This window comes from Recurvomyces mirabilis, assembly GCF_035927965.1.
Source record: "Recurvomyces mirabilis strain CCFEE 5264 chromosome Unknown scaffold_31, whole genome shotgun sequence".
Taxonomy (NCBI): Eukaryota; Fungi; Ascomycota; class Dothideomycetes; order Mycosphaerellales; family Teratosphaeriaceae; genus Recurvomyces; species Recurvomyces mirabilis.
Window position 1 is genome coordinate 74,836 of NW_027041965.1, and position 16,963 is coordinate 91,798.

Sequence of the window (16,963 nt, forward strand, 5' to 3'; positions counted from 1 at the left end):
CCAATGAGCGTCGATTTGATGGTCATAGCTTGAAAGTGTATGTTGCGGCTCAGCGGAAACAACGCGCGAAAGTCCCGGCTCCCGTACCTCTAATGGTTTGCGAAGCTCCAAGCAAAAGACAGAGTTCTTGGTTTGGTTCCTCATTTCTGTCTTGTCGATGCAAAACACTGCCCGGATCGTGCGTCAGACCTGTCGAGCTACCCATGCCTACAATGTCTCTGCGGCGCTCTGCTCTGCCTTCAGCACCACAGCTACACATGCAGCGGCCTCAGGCTCCTTCGCTAGCTACGACACCATTCTAGATCAGCTTAGCAGCCCCAAGCATGTCAAGGAAAGCAAGACGATAGGCTCCAGCAAGCAGCAACGGATTACCAAAGTCGTTGATCAGGGCCCTTCGCAATCCCGAGGGCTACAGGCTCGACAGGATGCGGTGGAGAGGCAGTTGAAGCAGTCTCCACCGTCAAAGGAGGAGCCGTTGCCAAAAGACGAGCCGTCGCCAATAGAGGAGACCAGGAATGATCAGAAGGCGCACGTTTCCATTCGGAAAGTGGGCAAGCTTAGGCGGAACCACTCCAAAGAGAACCGAGTAGTGGGCCGGCAGGATGGAAGTGATGAGCAGAATGCCCTGTCCTCCAACCGATCCACCAAACCTGTTCACGTAGATGATGAAGCAAGACAAAGATGTGTGAGCCGGCTGAAGAACGAGCAGCCAAAGGCCGTTTCCGCTGCAGAGCAGACGGCTGGTGGTTGGATATCTGCCATGCATTGGATAGCGAAGACGGTCGTGTCCATTACGAAGGACAAAGGTTTTAACTGGAGAGATCGCCAACTCGTTCGACAGGTTCGTCACCTGCTTGACTATGACGCTATCTCACTACCTCCGACCTCGACTCCAGTCCAGCAGGCAATGCCTCTACCGTGGGCATTGAGCGCGGAACAGATATCCAAAATGCAACCCATGGAGGTTCTTGACGAAGAGATCAAACGATTTGCCGTCTGGGCGCAGCCTTCGCCAGCCGAACAACTTGCTCGACAGGCCGTCGTTGACCAGACGCTGCAATTCATCAACCAGAAGCTCGATCAGCGTGAAATCAAGCTTCAGACCGAGATTTTCGGCTCTGAAAGCACAGGTCTGGCTTTAGCAGCATCGGACATTGACATTCGGATCTTCGACGCCTCGAGCAGCGACGACGAAGGCCGGTACAGCAGTCTCAACGGTCCAATGAGGCAGCTTTTGGTCGACATGCGTAACAGCGGCGAGTACATTTGTACTACTTTTCGTTTCGCGAAATTCCCCATCATCAATGCTCAGCATCGTGCCACCGGCATCGATATACAGATCGTCTCAGCTCCTAGCACAGCCAGGCAAAAAGGTGTGACAGATCGGTACTTGGCCGAAATGCCGCGCCTCAAGGACTTGTACCTTGTCACCCGCACGATGCTAGGCCAGCGGAACCTTGTCGACGTCTTCAACGGCGGTATAGGATCATATGGCCTCTTCGTAATGCTCGCTGGCGCTTTGAAACGACGACAATCACATCCACCAACCTCAGCTGGAGAACAACTTCTCCAGTTCATGGAGATGTATGGCCAAAAGCTCGACTATGCTCGTTACGGTCTCACGGTCAACACTACACAGCCCTCTAAAACTTTCTTAAAACACCACCCTAAGCATTTGCACTTGTCGCATCAGCAGGCACATATCCGCGCCACCCATCGTCGAGGTGATGATATCCGAGCCGGGCAGTGGGCGATATGCACTACGCGACAGCTACAGCATTACCTTCTGTGTTTGCAGGATCCGGCCGATCCGACGAACGATTTGGGAAGGAAGTCTAATGGCATCAAATTCATCCAAGGAACGTGTGGTGCGCTGGGAGAGAAGTTAAGGAGTGGGTTGGCTAGTATCGAGAAGGGCAGTGATTTCGGAGGCAGTCTATTAGAGCCCGTGGTGGGGAGATGTCACGAGGGCTTGGCTGCGCAGAGGGAGAGACTTAGTGAATTCGGTCGTGAAGTGGGTGGCGAGAAGGCTGGTCGACAATTTGATGAGAGTGGAGTCGCCGACGAGGATAGTGGAAGCACGAATGGGGTGACGAGGGGTACGCACGATCGCAAAGATTCAATTCCGCAGATGGCGATGACCTCTTGAAGAAATTGCGTGCTGCTCAAAGGCAGAAGGAAGCAATGTACATCTACTGTATATCGAACCGATCATCTACATTGCGATAAATTATACCCATCTTGTAAACATTACAAGCTTCCATCGCCCACGCCACGAATCTAACTGTCAGGTTCCACAAACGCCAACCCAAGCTGCAGTGCGATACCTTACATCCCACATCCTGCGCCGATCAAATGCCGTCCAATGTTGCCATTTGCCATCATCACCAACCCATGATCGAAGCCGAGACAGTCCAGCTGCTCGTCCCCGTCGACCGCTCAGCTTTGCTACATGGCATTGAGCTCCGCGGCGAGCGGATCGGTGGCCGCGAGGTTCTGTAAGACTAAAGCTGAACGCACTGGCCGCGTGCCTGTAGCAAAAGGATCATCGCTTCTCCCAAGCCAGGTGTCAGTTGGCAAGGTAGGCTGGCCGACTCCTGGTGTGTTTGGAATGGCGGCTGCTTGGGCGAGATTGGCAGCGGTCAGTGGGATGCCTCCTGAGTGGTTGAGCTGTCGACGGGTGGTGTTGGTTCCCATGCGGGAGTTGGAGCTCGTGCTACCTTTGGTGGCATTGGCTCTGGTGTGGGTGTTAGCTTTGAGCTCAACATCGATGTCGTGGAGGATCAGAGACTTACGTGGAGGTGGAGTGTGGCATGGTGTTGCGAGCGAATGGTTCGGATTGGTTATGCTGTTGGATGGTGGTTGAGTCGCCGCTAGCAAAGCCAGGCAAAATCGTGTATGAGCAGACGCCGATTGAGCTTCCGACTGCGAGTGGCAAGGGTGATTGGGCTATGTGCCGTTTTGTATGAATGGTCTATGTGCTGTTGTGTATGAATAAAATGCGATAGATTGCTGCTCAAGGGACTGCTGACTGGAGGAAATTGGTGTACTCCGCTCTCTGCGACCTACCTTGCCGTCCTTTCTTTATATCCCATGTACTGTGCTCTCCGCGCCTCTTTGCGCGCACGAGCTGCCCATTATTTTCTGTATAAAGCGGCGAAGCGCCAGGAGGGCGGCCAAAGCGAATTCATCTTACTATGGCGAATAGGCAACCTTGTCAGCAAACCGGTGAAGTTAAGATGCCACCTTGAAACACACCCTTCTGATCCACGCGCGGCATCAGCGCGATTTTGGTCAGCGAAATGGATAAGGATATATAGAAAATCGATCGTGGGTGACGTTTGTACCTATTTGCAGATCATGGAGATATGCGGGGCCCAGGTACGTGGTATCGATAAAGGCCAGTGCGCAACGACACCGCGTAACTTGTGCTGTAGACATGACTCCAGTTGGCATCTTTCCATCAAGAGAAAGGATTGGAAGAAACGAGCCTTGACACTGGATCCTCCACCCATATATTATCTTCCAGACGAGACAGCTGAAGCAATAAACATCCGCTACTGCTGCTGCGCCTCGTGGAGCGTGGAGAAGACCTTCGCGCCCCTGGATGATGATGTCTCACTCTCGATGATATTAGCGCCCAGGCTAGAAAGTACCTATGTCGATTTTATGTATATTCTGGACTCGATGAGGCGGCGAGACCGCCTTTTGCTGCATCAACACACCAATTGCGAAGGTCCATAGGCGCGTGGCGTCCACACCTCATGCAGAGATCAGGGAGACTCGCTACAATGGATTCTAGGGGGCCCGGCACGTTCGCGCTGCGTGCACCACGCGTTGAGGGCCTCCCAAGCCGACACAGCTCCCACTGCAAGGTTATTGTTTGCATGCACTTTACACCTTTCGTCGCTTGACACCTTCAACGGGTCCTACGAGTGTTGGGCGTCAGCGAACGCCACTACGGGGCCTGATGGCCTTTCATGGTGTCTTCTCCCGTCCATGTCAGTATGCCACGAGCGCTGCACGAAAGGAAGCCGTGTCTGTGACAGGTCAACTTCCCATCCCTCCGCACACATCTTCGACATTGGTTGTACACAATGAATCACCAATCCTCCACGCAACCGCGAACACCAAGCTGGTACCGACAGATACTAGCGCTGTAACCCGTGTCAAACCTGGTAAGGCCTCGTACAAATGGTCAGCCAGCATCCAGCGCAAGATCCTGCGAGTGCGCCGCTTCCTACCAATTCCGCCTGGGCTAATAGCTAAGGATCTGGAGAATGCTGGAGGCCCGTCGACGCAGACGACCAACAAAGCAATTGTAGCCATCACTGGCGTCGCGAAACCCTGCGACGATCTGCTCAAGGATGCCCAGTCTAGGGGTACCAAAGCAGAGTTGTTTCAAGAAGATGACACCGACCCCAGCGTACAGTCGGCCTTTCAGCTCAGAGGCAAGCTCGATGATGACAAGAGTCAGGCAAGTACATACACACCAATGGGAGCGGTAGTAGGGTTTGACGACCACCCCTTAAGCGCCTTGTCAAGCGAAGACATGCTCGACTCCGTTGGCAGTCGTCAAGTTCCGGACAAGGAGACGGACATTATTCAAAGCAGAAAGCAATCGAAATGACCCCGTAGCATCGAGACTCGAGTTGAAGATGAGAATGGCGGTCGTAAGCAGCAACGTAATCGTTCGATGCGAACTTCGGCTTCTCAAATCAGCATCGACTACTGGATCAGACTCCTAGCAGATCGAGGGGTGCCCGAGAAAAAGGTCAAACGCATTGTCTACGGGCTGTCCATCTGTGCATCATCCAACGGTACTCAGGGCACCGAAGAAGTCGACGCTAAAGGTTACTGGAACGATGCTACATCGCTGATCCCGGCTGCGAATGGATCAGGAGCTTGTGCCTGGCTGCTCTCGTCGGCACTCCAGCTCAACGATCATGATGCCAAGACAGCCGAAGGGATAAACCAGCAGCTGGATCAGCACGCAGAAACACTGTCCGCAGACTTCCAAAAGCTCCTGGAGTGTGGTGTTAGTGCCACAGAGATAGCGGTTGATGGTCAGTCGGCATTGTACATCGCTGTGCGACTCGGCTACCGAGCCATCTGCGCCATGCTACTCTGGCTAGGTGCTGACCAGCCCTTCGTTGGACTCGACCACAATGATCGATTACTCGAGAGGCTACTGCGAGGTACAGACAGGACTAGTAAAGATAATAAAAGTGCCCTTGCTGTGGTCCAATATTCGCGGATGGTCACGTGTCTGGACTACACCATCTGCAGCCTCAAGGAGGCCGACAGAGACAAGCGCATGTCATCCAAGCTGCTCTTGGACCGTTGCCGGGAATTAGATCCTCATAAGAAACGTTGTCTCGAGCGAGAAAAAGAGCATGAGGACCGAAAGCGACGGACCCAGCTATGGCGCACGTCTCCTACGAAGACTGCTCTCGGCAGCTTCACTCTGTCTGCTGTCTCGCCGGATTCTGGATATGTTGGCACGCCGGGAGATCAAGTGGCCTCTACACTCTACGACCCACCGCTCGTGCCGCTTCCGCACCCGCAATCTTGCGGGATGGTGCAGCATAGCTCTGGCATATCCGACGCAACCGCTCAGCCGTCCTCTCGTCAAGCTCCGCAGGCCAAAACTTCTCATCCAGAAGCCTCTGTATGCTTGCCATCCAGCGGTCAGCCGACCTTGAGCTCATCAAGTCAAGCTACGCCGAAGTGGTCGTGGAATCAAGAAATCGTGCCTTCGTGTGGCTACCAACCCCATCACATTGGTACAACTCTCGCAGACGATCTGGCCCTACCTCTTGTGCACGACGCAATCCCACAAAACCCTGGAACTGCCATGGCTGAGGCCCAGACCGGGACACTATCCCACGATCGGAGACATGGTCGACAGGACTGGTCGCAAGACTACTACAGCTCTCAATTCAGCTGCATGGAGAGTTTTGCTACTGGCCAGATACCTGGTGCGACTGGCCCTCAGCTTGCCATGAGGACAGACGACGATATTAATCAGCAACTACCAGTCACATCCAACTTCCTAGAGGCGGACTATGGTATAGGCGTGGTAGATATGAATCCGTACATGGTGCCAAGTGCCTATTCGGCCAGCATGCTCGGTATGAAAAATGCAACCGACATGCAGGCAGGAGTCTTAGCAAGACAACACATATCCTCGCAAAGCTCACGATCAAGTGCCAATGTTCGGTCTCAGATACAGCATTGGGAGAACATCCAGCGGCAAGCGACACTGGATTCTTCACGACTCGAAATCGAGGCTGTGCGCAAAAGGACAGAAGCTGCCGAAGCACAGCGGGTCCTGTCGCGTCTGCGTGGTCGGGCCTCACAAGTCAGGAGTACGCAACCTAAGCCTACAAGTCCATGGCCGAATGTGACGAGCACACCCGCTGAACTAGTGCCATGGCCCGAACTTCCTTCCTTCCTTTTCTGAGTGACGACATGCACTCCCTTAAGCTCCAGGCTCCGGCAGCGCACTGCTTCCCTACCTGACAGCTTCCTTCTACCTTCGATTGCACTAGGGTATTACAGACCCGAAGAATGTGCGGTCTGCAACTTCACTTGATCCTCTTCTGCAGACTGGCCGCAACTTACTGGCATATTGCCACGTATTACGATACTATGTACTTTCCTACGCTGGGCGGCTTGCGATGATACCCCTTTCTTTTCCCAGCGCGAGCTTTTTGGTTGCCCGCGCTATACTCAGGTGCGAAGGCGGGCGAGTAAAGTAATGACACTGTAGATGAGCGTTATGTCACATGAGTGGACTTTTCGCATAGCATTGGTGGCATTGGGAGCACACTGGCATTATCGAGGCGAAATCGAGGACCTCCGCCTCATATTGGGTTTGGACATAGAATGTACATCTGGCTGTACAGAATGAAGTCTAAGACGCTTGAATAAGAATACAAAAGCATGACAATCATTGAGCCCGGTACCGGTTTACCCTGACTCCCATTATGCAGCGAGAGGAAAATGATCGGCCGTTCCACCAGGTCAATTGAAAGGTTCTTCCACGGCTGGCTTTCACTTCTCCACCGACATGATCGCGTTTGGTCCATGTTTCCGATGGACCCAGTCTCTACTTCCACAACCGACATGTCTGACGTGTCTCCTCCAAGCGCTTCCCAAAGGCGACAACGACATGCCTCCAACAGCTTTCCTCTAGCTGCGCATCCATCCAAATCAGAACAAGCCAGGTCACCGCCTCACCACACCTTACTCTGCCTCTTGATGGTGAAGACTTCTGCTACCTTAACACTCGGTAGTCGTTTGCTCAAGCTCCCGCTCCCAAAGCTGCTGCTAGACTTCTCGCTCGTAGGCGATGATGTGTAGACGTATTCGCCATCGACGTACTGTGCGCCTGAAATGAACGTTGTGCGCTTTTCCCGGCGGGTGTAGCGTTGCTCGAGACGGTAGAGATCGTATTTCGAGCGGAGAGAGTCGAAGAGGCCCATATTGACTGATAGTACCTAGATCTGTTCCCGATAACCTTTCCTTGTGTTTGAGAGCAGTGACCCTGGCCGATGGGCTGGTTTAATTGTGTATAGTTCTATGGTCTCGCAAAGCTGATTCGTGTGTCCCAATGCTATGCAGATCCCGTATCTAAGTCGTCGTGTATTGGGTCGAAAACGGTGTGTTATTCTCCAAAAGCAGCGAGTGTATAAGAAATGAATGAAAAAGAGCGATAGTATGCTGTGTATGCAATGGCAGGACGAAGAGCGAAAGGTCGGGGCTGAGAGATAGGCGAAGAGGAGCAACGTGAAAAGCGTTGCATTGGGCCATCCATGTGGAGGCGAGATGTAATAATGCACACTTGCACAGTAGCCGTTTCGCTAGTGCCCATCTTTGCCCAAAGCTAGATGGCGTGAGTAGCTTCCAATGCAGATCGTCCGTGTCGCTGGATTCGTTTCGATCTTGTCATCCCCACCCACAACATGACACATAGGCACAAAGGCCGGATGAGCGGTGGGATGCTAGCATATGAATCTTCCGAGCACACCTGAACAAGCCGTCGCCGTTGCCATTGATATTGAGCGTGCCAGAAAGCGCAACGACCAACACGAGTCAGGACAAGGTTTGTGCTGCAGGAGAGGCACGCTACGGTCGCGTGGGAAAAAGCTAGCGGCACGGAAGCAGGAACGGGCTCGTGTTCTGGAAGGTCTCAAAGATGAATCTCGCTGCAGTCTGTTCGCCCTGGAACGTCGCCGTGCGATAAGGATATATCTGGCATATACGATCTGGCTATCTGTATTCTCTGGACTATATGGCATAACAATTCTGTAGTATAGTGAGTATCGGAGGAGTATATATTGCCAAGCACAGCTCTGTTCGTGTGCGGCAACCTCAAGTTGTGACATCGTCAGTAGCTGCAGCAGCCTATCTACACCCGTGCTGTGCCACATGGAAGCAGGTGCCGTGACTACACTCACGAGGATGTCTTTGCAGTAGTCCATCCGTCAAGGATCTTCGCCTCGAAATCCCGAAAGGCCGTAGAAGCCAGACACGACCTCAAAGCTGTCAAAGCTGTATTGCAACGGTCGTAGTGAGCCGAGTCGAAGTAGACGTCTAGAGTATTCGAGCAATCCTCGGCTTCGTGGATGATATTCGCCAGCAACCGAACAATCCCGTTGGCACGCTCACTCGCCGCGACTCGGTCGTAGAATCCACTCGCTGGGATCACTTCGTCTTGCAGTTTGCAGAGGAGAGTGTGATGTGATGAAGTCTTGCGCGTCAGTGCTCGTGAGTCCTCCAGACTTGTCGTCACCTTAACCGGTACACACTCGAAAGTCAAGCGTGCGCCTGTGCTATGCGCCAGTTGTGTGACTGGATGGAGGATGGATTCTAGCAATTCGTCACTCACATGCTCAGGGCACTTCTTCACCACGATGTGGAGGTTCTTCAGCATGGGCAGCGCCATCAGAGAGTACAAGATGTGGTTGAGCTGTTGGTAGCTATCAGGAGCAACATCTTCCTCGTCCTCATCACCAGCTATAGCGTCTTCGATCCGAGGTTCTTCCTCTTCTTCAACTCCAATCTCATCAGCATCCGCGTCTGCTTCGTCGTGGTCTGATGAATTCGCTTCATCGTCGTCGCCATCATCCTCTTCTGTCTCGAAGTCTTTGTCTGGGTCTCGATCGACTGCCTCCTGCTCATGCTCAGTAGCCTCGTCGTCATCATCTTGCTTGATCACGCCTTGCACCAGCCGTAGAACTAGTGTAATGGATGTGATTTTGGAGAACATTTCGGGCCACAGCTCATCAATATCCTCCATAGGAGCATCCTCGAGTGTCTCTACGGGGTGGTCGAGTTTGCTGAACTCGATCGTACTAATGTTGGTGGGGTGATTGGCCTATGCAAGATATGCTGTAGACTTGATCTTAAGCTCAAAAGTGTTCGTAGTATACAGCATAGGCTGCGCCACCTTGTGAATGCCAGACGATGTCTGCAGGATATTGGGATAGCAGGTCAGTAAACCGCTTGTCTTCGATGGTTGTAGCTCCAGACATTTGGCGTAGATGGCGAAGCGCAGCTCCTTTGGTAGTTCCCAGAATCGGTGGAAAGTCCATTCTTGATCAAGTTCGACGAGTCGGCGCACATAGCATGGTCGCTCCAGCGGCCCGGGGTCTTTGCCCGTGCGTTGCGTGATTGCTTCGTTCAGTCGCTTGGTTGACCAAAGATCGTACCAGATGTCGACGGTCCGGCCTATGGGGGTCAATGGCTCGGAAGGCTCCTCTGCCCTGCGTCTGGACCGCGTAGTGGTAGCTGTTGAGTTATCGGGTGTGACAGCCCGCTCTCGCGAGAGTGTGCTGATACGAGCTGAGCGACGCATACTGGACGCTGGCTTGCGGTTTTGCTATTTGCTATGATGTTTCCGTTCAAGATGATAAATGTACAAAGGTGCGACAATTGACGAAGTCGTACTTGCTTCCAAGAAGCCACTACTAGAGCCAACAATAGCAAATGAATGGCCCACAAACCTACAAGTGACCTATTAAAGGCATTCCTATTGACCTTTCAGCGCTCGATGAATGGTCGAAATGAGGCGATCATCATGGAAAGGCTGATGAGCCCGAACAACCACCACTTCTCGGACATCAAAGTGGTGAATGGCCTTTGTACCTGCCTCGAGTGAGGTCAGGCAGGCACGGTGAGAGGTCATGAGATAGGAGATCCTGGTCGCCATTCAGGACCAACTTGACATCATCGCAGGACGCGTGGGAGATGCCGGCAGTACCACAGTCGACGAGGTGGTCAGCACGATACCAAAGTGTCATGTAGCTGACACGTGATAGAGGGTCGGCATGAAGGAGGTGAATATTGAAGAAGGAGGATGAGGCTCTGCCAAGGGCCATTGATCCGATGCACGATGACATTTTAGGTTGAGCCGAGGCTTTCATCAGCCGCTGAAATAATGACCAGAGCTCCAGCCTCCGATCTCTGCCGCATGACAGTGTCCTTTTGTTGTTACAGGCATTGGTTGTGGTTCTAGTCTCGACGGAGCATCACAGAATTACACAGATTACAATCGGACGACTTCATAGGAAGCAGCCCGAGGAATCCTTGCTCTCTACTGGATACCCACCTAGAGCTCCGCTGGCATAGCCCAGCATGTCGTCCTCCTCGTCAACTACTACGACAGACAAGATAATAGAAAAGCTCCCGTCAGCCAAGGACTTGGAGCAAGATGTCGCTGTCGCCGCGAAGAAGTCGTTTTCGAGCTTACGAGACTTCGCGGCTGGTGGTGTGGGAGGTATCTTCGCCGTCGTAGTGGGACATCCGTTCGATCTGGTCAAGGTGCGGTTACAAACGGCGGAAAAGGGTGTGTACACTGGTGCTATGGATGTGGTGCGGAAGACAATTGCACGAGAAGGTGCAATGAGAGTAAGTATCGTGATTCGTACAGTCAGACGACGATAGTGGTGTTGACTTGCGATAGGGATTGTATGCTGGTGTTTCTGCGCCATTGGTTGGTGTAACACCAATGTGTAAGTCGCACGTGATCTATCAAACCATGCCGAGTATTGAGCTAAGACGAAGTAGTCGCCGTGAGCTTTTGGGTATGTCGAGGAACCTGACGACGATCTCGACATAAAACTGACGACTCGCTAGGGCTACGGTGTAGGCAAACAACTCGTCGAATCGTTCAGCATTGTCAAAGATGGCCAGTACTCGGTCGGCCAAGTCTCAGCAGCCGGATTCTTCTCCGCCATACCCATGACAGTCATCACAGCACCTTTCGAACGAGTAAAGATCATTCTGCAAATACAGGGGCAGAAGCAACTAGCTCCGGGTGAGAAGCCAAAGTACAGTGGCGGTACTGATGTCGTCCGACAACTTTACAAGGAAGGTGGCATCCGATCAGTATACCGTGGATCTCTCATGACACTCGCACGCGATGGACCTGGGTCAGCAGCATACTTTGCGACATATGAAGTGATCAAGCGACGGCTAACGCCCAAGGATGCAGATGGAAAGCCAGGAAAGCTGAGCCTGACTGCAGTATGTGCGGCCGGCGGTGCGGCTGGTGTAGCGATGTGGATCCCTGTCTTCCCCGTCGACACCATCAAGAGCCGGCTGCAGTCAGCAGAGGGAAATGCGAGCATAATGGGCACCGTAAGACAGCTGTACGGCAATGGTGGCTTCAAGGCTTTTTTCCCCGGGATGGGACCGGCGATGGCGAGAGCTGTCCCCGCCAACGCGGCTTGCTTCCTTGGCGTCGAATTGGCCCATCAAGCCATGAATAAGACCTTTGGATAGATGGGAAGTTGGTGAAGGGTCAGCGCTGCACAGGAAAGCTTTATGCACAGACCAATTTTTATGCATATGCACGGATTCCCGTAACTATTGCTGCATAACTTTCAAGTTCTCCGAGACCGTGAATGGCGCCTCAGTTTTCGCTTTGATGTCGTCGACAGTGACACCCTCAGCATGCTCAATTAATGTTAGCCCATTTGTGAAGTCGACCTCGAACACAGCGAGCTCCGTAATAATCAACGAGACGCACGATCGTCCAGTCAAGGGGAACTGGCACTGGTTGAGAATCTTCGGTCGACCCTTCTTATCAGTGTGCTCCATCGTCACCACGACCTTCGTCTTATCAGGTTGAGAGACAAGATCCATAGCACCGCCCATGCCCTTTATTCTGCTAGGAAGAGCCCAATTTGCCAAGTCACCTTTGGCAGAAACCTGCATAGCACCAAGGATGGTGAGGTCGATACGACCAGATCTGATCATGCCGAAGCTCTCATCGCTGCCGAAGCAAGCGGCGCCAGGTCGTAGTGTGACTGTCTCTTTGCCGGCGTTGATAAGATCAGGGTCCTCGTGGCCTTTCTGTGGGTATGGACCAAGACCGAGGATACCGTTCTCGCTCTGCAGCTGCACGTCGACAGACGGGTCAACGAAGGTGGGTGCCAACATAGGCATTCCAATACCTAGGTTGGCATACATTCCATTCTTGAACTCTTTCGCCGCACGTCTGACAATGCGTTCGCGCTTGTTTGCAGTCTCGCCGGATCCCAATGCACCAGCCTTCTGCTCTTCTGGACTTTTCGCATTGACGACCTTCTCGATACCCTTCTCTGCCGTGCTCTGGATGACTTTTGTGACGTAGATGCCTGGGAGATGAACAGCTGCGGGATCGATCTCGCCAGGCTCAACAATGTGCTCGGCCTCGACGATGGTGGTCTTGGCGTTGCGACCCATAGCACCGTTGAAGTTGGCAGCAGCGAACCGAAACATGGCATTGCCGAGCTTATCTGCCTTCCAGGCCTTCACGAAGGCATAGTCTCCATCGATAGCCACCTCCATAACATAGCTCTTGCCCTTGAAGACCTTGACATCTCGAGGTTGCGAGTACTGCTTCACCGAGCCATCGCTGTTGTGAAGTAGAGGAAGCTCACCAGTCTGCACAACCGTCCCAAAAGCGGCAGGAGTGTAGAAAGCTGGTACGCCTGCGCCGCCAGCTCTGCATCGTTCAGCCAGTGTACCCTGCGGTGTGAGCTCCAGCTCGATCTCGCCATTGAGGTACATCTGCTCGAAGACTTTATTCTCGCCCACATAACTCGCTATCATCTTCTTGATCTGCTTCGATGCCAGTAGCTTGCCGAGACCTAATCCTGGGACGCCTGCGTTGTTCGACACAGCTGTCAAGCCGGTGAGGTGTGGCATCTTCTCTACCGTGTTGATGAGAGTGTCTGGTACACCGCAGAGTCCAAACCCGCCGCACAACAATGTGCTGTCGGACTTCATGTCCCTGCATGCCTCTTCCGGCGAAGCGACGACCTTGTTGATCTCATTGCGTCGACTACTGGAAGCGAATGTGCGGGCGAAAAGTCTGGCCTGGTGGGTTTGTTAGCTGTAGTCGATCCCTAGCGATGCTCTAGCTTACCCTGGGCGACGTCTTGTTGATGTTGATCGCCGTCCGCACACATAATGTTACAGACGAAGGCATGGTTCACGATTGCAGTAGGATATACGTTATGTCTAAGTCACGGTTTGCGTCGCAGTCGTTGGTCAAGTCGGGAACAGAATACTATACAAGACAGCACGGCCACAAGATGGGGGTCCGGCGGAAGAAGACATTGACGGTACCTATACTCGACTTTGGAGTCCCCGTCAAGACACACGACTTCGGTATGAGAGCACGGGAGGCCGAACATTTCCGAGCTCGACCGCGTAGCTCCGCATTATTTGCCCGTGCATCTCGTAGAGACGTCGTGAGCCGCCCACCTCTATCCGCGAATCCGTAAAACAACCGGAGGTGTTCGTGGTACAGACATGAACGTTTAGACGACGGATGGGGTAGAATTCTCGTTGCACTCGTACATATTGCATAGCTCAGGGCACTCCAGTGCATCAAAATGCTGCGGAGATGACAGTCTGATGTCGATTCACAAGCGCCAATCACGGACAATCGTCTGTTATAACATTGCCTGCTAGATGTACTCCGACAAGCCATGTTTGCACAGTCTTCGCCCTTACGCGGTCTCACAGGATCGGTACCTCTGGGTATTGATTAAGATCCGCAGACCCCCCTGGACAGTATATCAGCCATGCACAACGTGATGGTCAGCAACGAACTTACAGAGGATTGTGTTCAGCACAGAGTAAGGCGAGTGATCTTCGCCCTGCACACTGTTGCTTTCCGATTGACTCGGAGTGAATAAAGCTCCATTGTCGATCCTAATGGAACCCTCGCTACTCACGGATGCACCGTCCCCAGACCCGTTGTGTACTCCGCCAGGGCCATACCCATCACCGTGCTCCTGTATCTTTAGCTTGGCCAGTGCAGCCAGGCCTCTTCGTACCGGTGCAGAGATCTCCTGCGGATCCATGGCGTTGGTCATATCGCCCATGACCACAATGAACCGACTCATCAGCCTTCTGGCTCGCTCGTTACGGATATGTTCACCCAGGATCCCGAGGAGAAGGGCTGAGCTGAGGGCACGATGAACCGCTGCCCAGGACTGTTTTGCAAACGTGGTGATGTTGTTCAGACCGAGGTAAGCATCCAGGGTATTTGTGAGGTTCTCAATACAAGGCAGCTTGAATAATCTCGCTAGCTCTGATGTGCCTTTGCTTGGACTGATGGCGGGTCTGTACAACTCCGATAGAGCGTAAGAAGTGTGCAAGTAGAATGCCCAATGCTCTAGAGTTTCCCGACTAGTCGTGCACATCCTCGAGTCTCGCAGGTACTCCACAGAATCTCGCATGATCGTGGAGATTGATTCGCGATGCTCCAGAATCCGGCTTCGATGCGTATCCTCAGTCATGGTCGTGGCCCGATCACGGACAATATCCAGATTGGTCTTCGACAGCTGATACATTGTGGCGTGATATGGTGCTATAGCCTCAAAGTGCTGCGGCATTGGCATGGTGTTGTTGTCCATAGCTGATGTTGTGCTTGCTCTGTCATACGTGATCGAGAGAAGACTATCCTGCCATATAATTGCCCACCAGACTTTACTGCGAGGCAGCACTATACTTGTGGCAACATGTGGAGGACATGTGCGATGGATGCCCAGGCCTTGCGCAAGGCGAATCGTCAGGCCGAGTAGACTCCATGCTGTGCCAGCATTCATATTGTTGGTCATGACGTTACCGATAAGGGCGCTATCATGAGGTGTGGTCAGCTACGAGACGTGTGCGCGAGGTAATGCATCGTCGCTACTTACAGAGCCTGTATACTATCAAGATGCGGCTGAGAAAGGAAGTTCGTGTACCGTAGACACTCGAAACTGCAGCAGACTACATATCATTAGCAGAGACACATCGATGGACGATTGGGCACCTACTATAGACCTGTGAGGTGAGCTCTCGCTCCTTGCGAGGTGTGGCACTGCATTGTGCTCCACTGCCAAGTACTGCGAACAGCACCGCAAGCCAGGGGTAGGACTTGCCATATATGCTCTGCTCGGTGATGCCGTCTTGAGAATCCACATCAGCTGCTCGAGCGACTAGGAACTCATCCAACTCTTGCTCCAGAGCCCTCAGATCGGCCACGCCTGGATATATGACATAACCGAGATCACGATAGCAGCGGAACAAGTGAAGACACTGTGCGTCATTCGGTAAAGCTCGAGCCAGTTCTTGTGCTCTCTGTATCGAGCCGTGCGGAAGGCCCCAGAGATCAACAAACGGGTAGGTCGCTGATTCGTTGTCGAGGCCGAAAAGTGGTAAGATGGATCGACCGAGCAGTTCTTGCAACTTCATCTTCTCCTCCGGACTTTGACCTTGGCCCTGACCAAGTGCATACAGCATTGCGGGGATCGAGCCGCCCCCAAGATGGACAATCTCTCCAGCTTCGTTGCGGGTGTGGATGCCGTGAACATCTGTGTGAGTTGGAGCATTCTCCTTGCGGTGGTGCCCATTCGGCTTGGCAGCGCCTGCCGCAGCGTGGCTCTCGTGCCTAGTGATGTTCGGGTCGACAGCTGAATTGCGGCTGATCTCATGCCGAAGCTCAGCAATGGAATTCTCGAGTCCATTGAGCTTGCTGCATAGCATCTCGAATTCGCCGCGCCCAAGCGTGACGAAGCTGTTCCCATTGACACCTTCCTCGGCCTTGATCATGGGGTGGTCCATGTCAATATTCTGCCGCTTGTTTGGTGGATGGTATGAGCATAGTTCCGGGTGGTCTCGGTCCCGACAGGTCTGGCAGGGCCGCGAAAGATCACATCTGCATGGTCCGGTCAGTACATGCTGGCTAATATTCAGCCCAAGGCCGAAATCCGCCCTCGCAAAACGTACTTCACTTTACGCTGTCGGCACGGATACTGCAAGATGTTAGTATGGATCAACGGGGTGTCTCAAAGATGGATTCAGCCTATCGCACTTACGCATGCCTTGTGTTCACGGGCCTTTCGTTTCTTGCGCAGGAAGTCGTCGACGTCTGATTGATGTGGGATGGCCTCCGGGTATGGCGAGCTGGTTACACCAGTGATCTGCGGATCCACTTCAGGCAGTGGGTAGGAGGTCATGGTGCGTACTGTGTCGCGATCGAGACTGGATACGAACAGTCTATGTGAATGAAGTCCCTGGTGGCGACGCGGCTACCATATTTGTTTGGCTTGATATCCGGTTGGCGTAGACGGGATGATCTCCGGCGTGCGCCACGGAAGCTTACGGCAGTGGCGTCGCCAGGTCTCGTCTGGTGCTCTCTCCAAATCGTTCGGCACGTAAAGTATTGCTATGCGGATACACAATGGTGATTGGAATCATTGACGTTGGTGAGAGGCAAGCATCACAACCCTCGATGCACGACAATCGCGGAATTGCATGCCTAGCGCCCGCTCAAGGTTTCGCAATACCAGGTTGATGCTCACGCAGATCACTCATACCCGAAGTTGTCGCGAATGGAAGAAGTGGTAAGGTTACCGATCTGGTACTGCAATCACAAGACAGACGGTATGGTACGTAGATGGAGAGGGAA

The 16,963-nt window shown here is 53.0% G+C and overlaps 9 protein-coding genes across 9 annotated transcripts; 4 read left to right on the forward strand and 5 right to left on the reverse strand.

Moving 5' to 3' along the window:
* Positions 1 to 157: 157 nt before the first annotated feature.
* On the forward strand, positions 158 to 2,149 carry LTS14_009381 (uncharacterized protein; the record flags this gene model as incomplete). Its single annotated transcript, XM_064842063.1, has 1 exon — positions 158 to 2,149. The coding sequence occupies one exon, from the start codon at positions 158 to 160 to the stop codon at positions 2,147 to 2,149; it is 1,992 nt and encodes a 663-aa protein (XP_064690271.1).
* Positions 2,150 to 2,448: 299 nt separating this feature from the next.
* LTS14_009382 (uncharacterized protein) lies at positions 2,449 to 2,815 on the reverse strand (the record flags this gene model as incomplete). Its single annotated transcript, XM_064842064.1, has 2 exons — positions 2,449 to 2,737; positions 2,796 to 2,815. 2 exons carry the CDS (start codon positions 2,813 to 2,815, stop codon positions 2,449 to 2,451), a joined length of 309 nt encoding a protein of 102 aa, XP_064690272.1.
* Positions 2,816 to 3,970: 1,155 nt separating this feature from the next.
* On the forward strand, positions 3,971 to 4,630 carry LTS14_009383 (uncharacterized protein; the record flags this gene model as incomplete). Its single annotated transcript, XM_064842065.1, has 1 exon — positions 3,971 to 4,630. One exon carries the CDS (start codon positions 3,971 to 3,973, stop codon positions 4,628 to 4,630), a length of 660 nt encoding a protein of 219 aa, XP_064690273.1.
* A 66-nt stretch (positions 4,631 to 4,696) lies between these two features.
* LTS14_009384 (uncharacterized protein) lies at positions 4,697 to 6,466 on the forward strand (the record flags this gene model as incomplete). Its single annotated transcript, XM_064842066.1, has 1 exon — positions 4,697 to 6,466. The coding sequence occupies one exon, from the start codon at positions 4,697 to 4,699 to the stop codon at positions 6,464 to 6,466; it is 1,770 nt and encodes a 589-aa protein (XP_064690274.1).
* A 775-nt stretch (positions 6,467 to 7,241) lies between these two features.
* Positions 7,242 to 7,490, reverse strand: LTS14_009385 (uncharacterized protein; the record flags this gene model as incomplete). Its single annotated transcript, XM_064842067.1, has 1 exon — positions 7,242 to 7,490. One exon carries the CDS (start codon positions 7,488 to 7,490, stop codon positions 7,242 to 7,244), a length of 249 nt encoding a protein of 82 aa, XP_064690275.1.
* A 971-nt stretch (positions 7,491 to 8,461) lies between these two features.
* Positions 8,462 to 9,865, reverse strand: LTS14_009386 (uncharacterized protein; the record flags this gene model as incomplete). The annotated part of the gene is made up of 2 exons (XM_064842068.1): positions 8,462 to 9,362; positions 9,408 to 9,865. The coding sequence occupies 2 exons, from the start codon at positions 9,863 to 9,865 to the stop codon at positions 8,462 to 8,464; spliced, it is 1,359 nt and encodes a 452-aa protein (XP_064690276.1).
* A 779-nt stretch (positions 9,866 to 10,644) lies between these two features.
* On the forward strand, positions 10,645 to 11,793 carry CRC1 (carnitine transporter; the record flags this gene model as incomplete). Its single annotated transcript, XM_064842069.1, has 2 exons — positions 10,645 to 10,917; positions 11,146 to 11,793. 2 exons carry the CDS (start codon positions 10,645 to 10,647, stop codon positions 11,791 to 11,793), a joined length of 921 nt encoding a protein of 306 aa, XP_064690277.1.
* Positions 11,794 to 11,877: 84 nt separating this feature from the next.
* LTS14_009388 (uncharacterized protein) lies at positions 11,878 to 13,486 on the reverse strand (the record flags this gene model as incomplete). The annotated part of the gene is made up of 2 exons (XM_064842070.1): positions 11,878 to 13,374; positions 13,424 to 13,486. 2 exons carry the CDS (start codon positions 13,484 to 13,486, stop codon positions 11,878 to 11,880), a joined length of 1,560 nt encoding a protein of 519 aa, XP_064690278.1.
* Positions 13,487 to 14,022: 536 nt separating this feature from the next.
* Positions 14,023 to 16,511, reverse strand: LTS14_009389 (uncharacterized protein; the record flags this gene model as incomplete). Its single annotated transcript, XM_064842071.1, has 6 exons — positions 14,023 to 14,069; positions 14,120 to 15,147; positions 15,210 to 15,282; positions 15,330 to 16,210; positions 16,282 to 16,307; positions 16,371 to 16,511. The coding sequence occupies 6 exons, from the start codon at positions 16,509 to 16,511 to the stop codon at positions 14,023 to 14,025; spliced, it is 2,196 nt and encodes a 731-aa protein (XP_064690279.1).
* Positions 16,512 to 16,963: the final 452 nt, after the last annotated feature.